At 39.2% G+C, this 9,546-nt stretch overlaps 1 protein-coding gene across 1 annotated transcript; it reads right to left on the bottom strand.

Moving 5' to 3' along the window:
- Window positions 1–4,274: 4,274 nt before the first annotated feature.
- Window positions 4,275–5,307, bottom strand: LOC109017091 (the record flags this gene model as incomplete). The annotated part of the gene is made up of 2 exons (XM_035687013.1): window positions 4,699–5,307; window positions 4,275–4,515 (listed from the first exon to the last, which is right to left on the bottom strand). Coding segments are annotated over exons 1-2 (850 nt in total), but the record flags the coding sequence as incomplete, so codon positions are not given.
- Window positions 5,308–9,546: the final 4,239 nt, after the last annotated feature.

Genomic DNA, 9,546 nt, shown 5'->3' with positions numbered 1-9,546 from the left:
GATATTGATTGTATTGCTCAATGTATTGAACCTCTTGTACTGGCTGAATGCCATATTTCAGTTCAATTAAAATTGACTACTATGTTGATTTAAAAAAAAAAAAAATTAGTAAGACCTTGGAATACAAACTATCTCCTCTCTGTTCAAGATAATTTAGTTTGATAATTTCTTGATTTGATTTTCATAATTATCAAATCAATTTGATTGGATTTTCATAACATTTAAGATATTTACTTTATCTTATTTCAATGTAATTTTTCTATAAATAAGGATGTATGCCTTGTATTTAGTAACGATTGAGAAAGTAAAAATTTAGCCCTCAAAGTCTCTTTCCCTTTTTTCTCTTTCTCTCTCTTTTCCATCTTCTTTTATATTATATTTTATTTTCAATTATGGTATTAGAGCCCTTGGCTAACTCTAGGCTAGATCCAATGGAATATTTATTCTTTTACTAGCAGTAGCGTTACCTCTCACAAGATTTTCATTGTCGTTCTCTCAAAATTTTTCATAATTTCATTTCAAACCATCACTTAAACATAAATACTTTTTAATTTCAAATTTTCAACATTTTTTTATGTCGAGTCCAAATTTACTCAAATTTTTCAAAGAAAATACACAAAACTTATATACTATAAAATTGCAAATATCATTTATGTATAAAAAAATATCACAAATATCACTTCTCTAACATCCAACTACTACATGTGCTAGGATGTATAAGCCCTGCATCATCATGACATGTTTGAGAGCCTTTGGGTAGGGGGATCATGTACTTCCCATACTCCTTTTGGTAGTGATGATATTAAATTGCATTGATTCTTTAGTGCCCATTCTTTCTACTGGAATTGTGTGATTAAATCCTAAAGTTTTTTTAAGAAAATAAAAAAGAGTAATGCTAATACTGTTTTAGCCTATGCCCTATCCAAATGTCTACTTCACTGAGTACATCCTTTATAGTTGCTTGTGCACACCTGTAACACCCCGTTCCCGAAAAGACATTTTAGAATTTTCGAGGAGCCAGTGTGCTACTACTAAACTTAAATATAAAAAGCTTTTCCTTTTTAACAACGCGCCAGATACGAAAGAATTCCATAAAATAACAAATTTCAATAAATACTGAAAATTCAAAATAAAGTCTGCGGAAGCATTTATTAAAAAAAATACAGACGTCTTATGTGCTTATCAAAATAATTTATTTAAACCATAGAAATAATCATAGCAAAATCTGTCTAGGTCTCAGCCTTGTCTCCCGGAGTCAAGTCCTGTCCTGCAGTCTCATCTTCATAAATGTCATCACCTGGGGGGGTTTAAAAACATGAAAAACAAACTAAAATGAGTCGAATACTCAATGAGCAACACATCATACAGTAAACATAAATAAACATAAGGTGTCTTGGAAAGCGTGCGTATTCAAAAATACATGCATAAATAACATGAGCATGAACATTAACTTATCTTTCACTTATCATAGGCCGTTACCCACTGTTGACCCCCGTGAGTTAGGGTTAGCGAATCTAAAAAGATTTCGATTCTGCCCGTGGCCGCGGGTTGTGGAATCCATACATAAGGAAGACAATACTGGGTGCACTACCAGCATGCACGACCTGGCAATTCAATATGCCCATAACATAGGTACCGTTTTCATATCATAACATAGGCTGTTACATATTTTATCAAATCATACTTGCATACTTGTCATTTCATAGATTTCAAAAGAAATCACATACATACTTGTCATATCGTATCATAGATTTCAAACGAAATCGCATTCTTTCATAAATGTCGTGATACGTGTTTCATTGCATAAAATCATGATTTTTCTTTTATAAATAATTTTATGAATAATCTTCACATAAAATCATGCATTTCATAAATAATTTTATGAATAATCTTTCACATAAAATCATGCATTTCATAAATAATTTCATGAATAATCTTTCATGCATTTCATAAATAATTTCATGAATAATCTTTCACATAAAATCATGAATTTTTCATAATTTTATCATGTTTTGGGTACGTAAAAAGGGTTTCCAATAAAGGGCATACATGCATAATATCTTTTATAAAAAGACAAACAGCTCACTGTACATAAGCGTAAGGATATGATCATGCTACTTACCTTGCAATGCTAATCCACTATTTTTTTGGCATGAAATCGGTCGCCTATAAAAAAAATAAACACGTATTTTGCATAAATTTCTAATTAAACAAGTGATTCTATTTAAAAACCTAACTACTAAAATAGTCTATATTTTCTAAACCTAAACACTTCCCGACACTAAAATAGCCTTACCCGTTAGTCTTAAATAAGCAAGGATATTTTTGGAAAACAACATACTGTACATGGGCATTTTGGGAAAATAAAATAGAGGGGCATTTTTGTAATATAACTAACCTAAAGAAAAAGAATGATTTACGGGTTGCATGATCCGGTTTACGCGTGAAAGGAAAAGCATGCAATCGGGTTGGGGGTGCGATGCTCACCGAGAGAGGAAGCTGATGCGCGGCGGCTCTGGGTGGCAGGGGAAGGACCGGAGACACGACTGGGTTCTCTGGGCAGTGGTGGTATGACGCCGAGAGGAGGAGAGCGGGAGTTCAAACAAGCCGCAAACAAACCGAGAGAAAGAGGGGGACGACGACGGTCGTGGCTTACCGGGACGGAGTGGGTGCCACTGGGTTGTGCTGGTCGGCGGTTTCTGTGTCGTCGGAGAGGGGGTTCGGCGCCTCTTGAGGTGGCTACTGTGGAGAAGGTGACTGCATGCTCTGTTTCGGACGTGCAAAAACAGTGGTGCGTCCGTGGCTGCTACGGCGTGCCTTGGCGGCTGAGGGTGATCCGATGTACTCTATGGTGGTCAGTGGTGGCGTCGGCAAGTTCTGTGGCTGAGGGTGGCCGGGCTATGGCTTACGGTCGAAGAGCTCAGTGCTCTGTTTTTGAGGGCTAAAACAGGGGAGGATGGCAGCGGGTTTATGGCTTTTTCGAGGGCGGGCCGTGCGGTGGTTCGGCTATCTGGGCAACGAGGTGGCCAGAGGGAGGGGCTGCGACGTGGTTTGCTTGGCTTCGGCAAGGTGGTGTTGCGGTTTCCCGGTGGCGTGCAGTGGTTGTGTGTGTGGAGGAAAAGTGAACCAACACGGCAGTGGGATTTACGGTGGAGGGAGAGGTGGTCTGCTGGACGAGCTTGAGGGAGGTGGTGGAGCTTGTCTTCTCGGACGTGTGCTGCGGTTTGAGGGGAGGAGGTTTGTGGCAAGTGCTCTGTGTGTGTGAGTGTAAAAAGACGTGGGCGGCAGTGGCTATTCCCTTCAAGCAGAGGAGAGCTTAACTATTTATAACCTAGCCAGTTGAGAGTCAAAAAGGAAAACCCTAGGACGAGAAACCTGAATGCGGAGGAAACGGATGAAGCCGTGCATGCGTTGAATTGATACGCGATGGGAAGACTCACGATGGGGCATTGCGGCTTGCATTCTTTGGTGAGTGAAACGTATGTATAATTGTTTGAGAACCTAAAGAAAACCCTAGATAAAAATAAAGGAATAGACGTGCATGTGTATGTGCATGTGAGTAGATTGTTTGAAATTCAAAATAGAAGAAAAAAATCCGGCAAGAGGACTTGTATCATGAAGAGGATTCAAGGGCTGGACAGAAAATAATAATAGTAAAAATAATAATAATAATAATAATAATAATAATAATAATAATAATAATAATAATAATAATAATAATAATAATAATAATAATAATAATAATAATAATAATAGAGCCTTAATAAAATTATTCAAATTTTATCCCTAAAAAAAAAATATAGGGTCGGGTCGTTACAATCTCCCCTCCATATAAAAATTCCGTCCTCGGAATTTGCTAGAACTCAACAACCAACGTACTAATTCTCCACATTCTTTTGTTGTCTTTATTCTAAATCCTTGGTCATTTAATCGAACCTATTATTCCCTGACTTTTAATCCTTTGATATTTATTCTATACCTCGTTAATTCTTCAAAATTGTAAGCCTCGATAATGAATACGATTACAAGCCTAAAAATAATAATTCCACAAAAAGTATTTAAAAAGAAAATTCTCCACATGCAATAATAATCTCAAATAAATCATAACCTGAGATTCTCCAAAGTTCAGATCCTAACTCCTATAATTCATGCTAAAATTGAATTTCGTTACCTATAGCACCTATAACATTTCCAGTAGTCATCATGAATACCACAACTTACATTGCTAATACTCCAATCAATAACCGATATTTCTAATTAAGGAAAATAGTTACCAGTGTTCTCATTGGCGGGCACATCGGGGTCACGCAACTGTACCAAGGAGAAAACTCGAGCTGGTGCCATATTCTTCTGTCCATCTCTTGTAGCTTGAGTAGTAGCTATGTTCTTCCTAGGACAGTCTCGAAGATGGTGTCCTTCCTTCCCACACTTGAAACATGCTCCGGTTCCCAACAAACATTTCCCTGCATGCCTCTTACTACACTTTCCACATAGGGGGAGCCATCCTGTTTCGCCCTGTCGTGGCCGTTGTCCATTATCCTGACAAGGCCTCTTATCCCTATGTGATGCTGGTTGGAGTTGTTGTTGCTGCTGTCGCTTTCTTTGATTATTGTAATCGATACTTTCTTGAATGTCTTCTTCAGCAATGGTAGCACGGGTGACTAGTTCCGTGAAACTCCGAATCCTGAGAGTACGTACACGCTCCCTAATCCTGCGATTCAGACTGCGCTCAAACTTTTCAGCTTTCTTTTCCTCATCTGGAATTAAGTAACTGGCAAAACGGGAAAGCTCCATGAATGTCGTAGCATACTGTGCTACCGTCATTGATCCTTGAGTAAGATCCATAAACTGGCGAGCTCTCGACTCCTGAAGGGTTTGCGGAAAGAAGTGGTCCAAAAAGATTTTCTTGAAATGCTCCAAAGTAATGGGGACTGCTTCCCCCAATTCCAACTGAACCAAAGCCCGAGTCGACTTCCACCATTTGTTTGCCATGTCAGTCAAATGGTAAGTGGCATATTTCACCTTCTGATCATCCGTGCAGTAAAGCACTTCGAAAATTTGCTCCATACGTTCAATCCAGCTTTCCGCATCTAAGGAATTCAATCTACCATCGAAAGTTGGTGGGTGCTGGTGGGAGAACTGTTCCAATGTGCATCCTACTTGTGTGGTTCTACCTACCACCATATCACCATTGACCATTCTTTGAAAGAAACGTGTCGCTGCAGCAGCGAGTACTTCTGAATTATCATCTTGTACGGTATTGTTCTCAGAGGGGGGTACGTGTGGTCTTCTTCCACGAGGTGCCATTCTAACATGCATGTTTTAACAATGTCAATCAAGATGCATTCAACTACTAAAAGAAAATTTATAACATACTTACTGCAGAGCAGAACTTGCCTTGGGAGACCTTGGCCTAGACATTTATTTCCTTCATTCTCTATTTTCCAAACATTTCTGTTTTTTTTTTTTTTTTTTTTAAAAAAAAATTTCTTTGCAAAAGTTTTTCTCTCTATTTTGAAAAGTCTACAGAATCTTTTGACCTGTCTCTGATACCAAATGTAACACCCCATTCCCGAAAAGACATTTTAGAATTTTCGAGGAGCCAGTGTGCTACTACTAAACTTAAATATAAAAAAAAAAAAATTTTTCCTTTTTAACAACGCGCCAGATACGAAAGAATTCCATAAAATAACAAACTTCAATAAATACTGAAAATTCAAAATAAAGTCTGCGGAAGCATTTATTAAAAAAAAAATACAGAAGTCTTATGTGCTTATCAAAATAATTTATTTAAACCATAGAAATAATCATAGCAAAAACTGTCTAGGCCTTAGCCTTGCCTCCCGGAGTCAAGTCCTGTCCTGCAGTCTCATCTTCATAAATGTCATCACCTGGGGGGTTTAAAAAAAACATGAAAACAAACTAAAATGAGTCGAATACTCAATAAGCAACACATCATACAGTAAACATAATAAACATAAGGTGTCTTGAAAAGCGTGCATATTCATAAATACATGCATAAAAATCATGAGCATGAACATTAACTTATCTTTCACTTATCAAAGGCCGTTACCCACTGTTGACCCCCGTGAGTTAGGGTTAGCGAATCTAAAAAGATTCCGATTCCGCCCGTGGCCGCGGATTGTGGAATCCATACATAAGGAAGACAATACTGGGTGCACTACCAGCATGCACGACCTGGCAATGCAATATGCCCATAACATAGGTACCGCTTTCATATCATAACATAGGCCGTTACATATTTTATCAAATCATACTTGCATACTTGTCATTTCATAGATTTCAAAAGAAATCACATACATACTTGTCATATCGTATCATAGATTTCAAACGAAATCGCATTCTTTCATAAATGTCGTGATACGTGTTTCATTGCATAAAATCATGATTTTTCTTTTATAGATAATTTTATGAATAATCTTCACATAAAATCATGCATTTCATAAATAATTTTATGAATAATCTTTCACATAAAATCATGCATTTCATAAATAATTTCATGAATAATCTTTCACATAAAATCATGACTTTTTCATAATTTTATCATGTTTTGGATACGTAAAAAGGGATTTCCAATAAAGGGCATACATGCATAATATCTTTTATAAAAAGACAAACAGCTCACTGTACATACGCGTAAGGATATGATCATGCTACCTACCTTGCAATGCTAATCCACTATTTTCGGCACGAAATCGGTCGCCTATAAAAAATAAACACGTATTTTGCATAAATTTCTAATTAAACAAGTGATTCTATTTAAAAACCTAACTACTAAAATAGTCTATATTTTCTAAACCTAAACACTTCCCGACACTAAAATAGCCTTACCCGCTAGTCTTAAATAAGCAAGGATATTTTTGGAAAATAACATACTGTACATGGGTATTTTGGGAAAATAAAAATAGAGGGGCATTTTTGTAATATAACTAACCTAAAGAAAAGAATGGTTTACGGGTTGCATGACCCGGTTTGGTTTACGTGTGAAAAGGATGCATGCATTCGGGTTGAGGGGTGTGATGCTCACCGAGAGAGGAAGTTGATGCGCGGCGGCTCTGGGTGGCTGGGGAAGGACCAGAGACGCGACTGGGTTCTCTGGGCAAGTGTGGTAAGACGCTGAGAGGAGGAGTGCGGGAGTTGACGCCGAGAGCGGGAGTTCAGTCAAGCCGCAAACAAACCGAGAGAAAGAGGGGGACGACGACGGTCGTGGCTTACCGGGACGGAGTGGGTGCCACTGGGTTGTGCTGGTCGGCGGTTTCTGTGTCGTCGGAGAGGGGGTTCGGCGCCTCTTGAGGTGGCTACTGCGGAGAAGGTGACTGCATGCTCTGTTTCAGACGTGCAAAAACAGTGGTGCGTCCGTGGCTGCTACGGCGTGCCTTGGCGGCTGAGGGTGATCCGATGTATTCTATGGTGGTCAGTGGTGGCGTCGGCGAGTTCTGTGGCTGAGGGTGGCCGGGCTGTGGCTTACGGTCGAAGAGCTCAGTGCTCTGTTTTTGAGTGTGGAAAACAGAGGCGTCGCAAGTGGTTGTCGTGCTTGTGCAGTGGCGCACGAGAAGGCTTGGCTACGTGACGATGGAGGAGGGCAGCGACGAGGGCTTGTTGTCTGGGTTTGCGTGGGGATAACGTGAGTTTGCTATGTGAAGAAATCGACGCAGACCAACTCGGCAAGTGAGGTTATTTCTATGGTTTACGGTGGTCGACACGGAGAAGGTCTTGGGTGCAACTGGCCAGTGTGTGGACGAACTGTGGGGAGGAGGTCTGTGAAAGGTGCTCCGTGTGCGTGAGTGTATAAATAAATACATTGTCGTGCAAGCGGAGGAAAAGAAAGGAGCCGTGCATGCGTACGTTTGATGCGTGAGAGGAGGATTTACGGAGGAGAACTTGCGGCTTGCCATGCGTATGAATATATGTTTGAGAACCTAGAAGAAAACCCTAGAAAAAAAAAGAGACGTGCGAGTGCATGTGCATGTGATGTGAGTGGATTAGATTTCGCGTTTGAAATTCAAAATAGAAGAAAAAAAAATCCGGCAAGAGGAGTTGTATTATCAAGAGGATTCAAGGGTTGGACAGAAATAATAATAATAATAATAATAATAATAATAATAATAAAGCCTTAATAAAATTATTCAAATTTTATCCCTAAAAAAAATATAGAGTCGGGTCGTTACAACTTAAAACATACTTCATACTTAACGACATACTAAACAACTAAGATCACAATAATAGTCCATAAGGTTGTGATCAAAAGAGTGCTGGAGATTGAACTCCACCAATACAAGTAGTAATCTGAGGTAACTATTGTAATACCATCTACGTCGCATCGTCGCTTAGTCGGCCGTTTCCAGTTGGTCAATTCCCGGTTCTCCTTCAGATCCTAAAACAAAATCTACCATTCGGAGGGAATGGTAGTTGGGACTACCATAGTGAGATTTGATTACAAATCTCAGCAAGTTAATAGAAAACTTCCACACAGGTTAATGATGCATGCATGGCAGTAAAAGCATGAATGCGTAATCAAATCATAAGTAATCATAGCATAACTTGACATACAACATAACATAACTGGCATAACTTAAACTGAAACTGAAGCTTAGCATGAACGTGACTTGAAACATAGCATGAACATGAACTTGAAATATAACATGGACTTAAAACATAATATGAACGTGAACATGCATAATTTGAACATGAACTTGAGCATGACATAACATAAATGTAAACTTGGAACATAACGTAAATGTGAACATAACATAACATGAACTTGAAACATATTCTTGTCTCATGGGATTACCATGATTGCGTGAACGTAAACTTGAACGTAACATAACGTGAACTTGAAACATGACTTGAACGTGAAATACATGAACTTGGAATCTTATTCAATAGACTTAATCATTAAAGTGACCATATGGTTGCTACACAGGTCCCCTTGAGCCGTGTGTCCCTGCCGATTACCGCATCACATCACAGGTTTCTATACCAGCTGTGAGTGCGTTAATACGTACTCCACAGTTGTTGTGGCCCCACGTATTCAACGTGTCACAAATGCTGTGTCTCACGTAGTGTATCCTCCACAGTTGTTGTCACCCCATACTTCATGCTCCACAGTTGTTGTGGCCCCATGACTTATTTGTTTGTGCCACACTTGTTGTGGACACACGTAACGTAATGTGTGGCACCATCGGCGTTAGTGCCTGGCGCGCTCCGGTGACCAGCTAATTAGGCCCCATTCGCAACCTGTTGACTGTACTTCGTCAACCCAGGGAATTTCACACCTATTTAGACACTCCAGCGTGAACAAAGGAGTTCCATTAGGATATTACCTCATCCTAGCGCTTAGGGTCGTGATTGACATGAATAACTTAACTGGCATACATGACATTTCGTAACGTGACGTAACATGATCGAGACATAAAAGACAAAAGTCCTGACGTAGCATAACATGACATGAACATAAGATGACAGACATGACATACTTCAAGACATAAATGTAACAGAATACATTTCATAACATGGCATATATGT

Source organism: Juglans regia, unplaced genomic scaffold, assembly GCF_001411555.2.
Source record: "Juglans regia cultivar Chandler unplaced genomic scaffold, Walnut 2.0 Scaffold_35, whole genome shotgun sequence".
Lineage (NCBI taxonomy): Eukaryota > Viridiplantae > Streptophyta > Magnoliopsida > Fagales > Juglandaceae > Juglans > Juglans regia.
The sequence above is the reverse complement of the archived record's forward strand: the minus strand, read 5'-3'. Positions and strand labels throughout refer to the sequence as shown.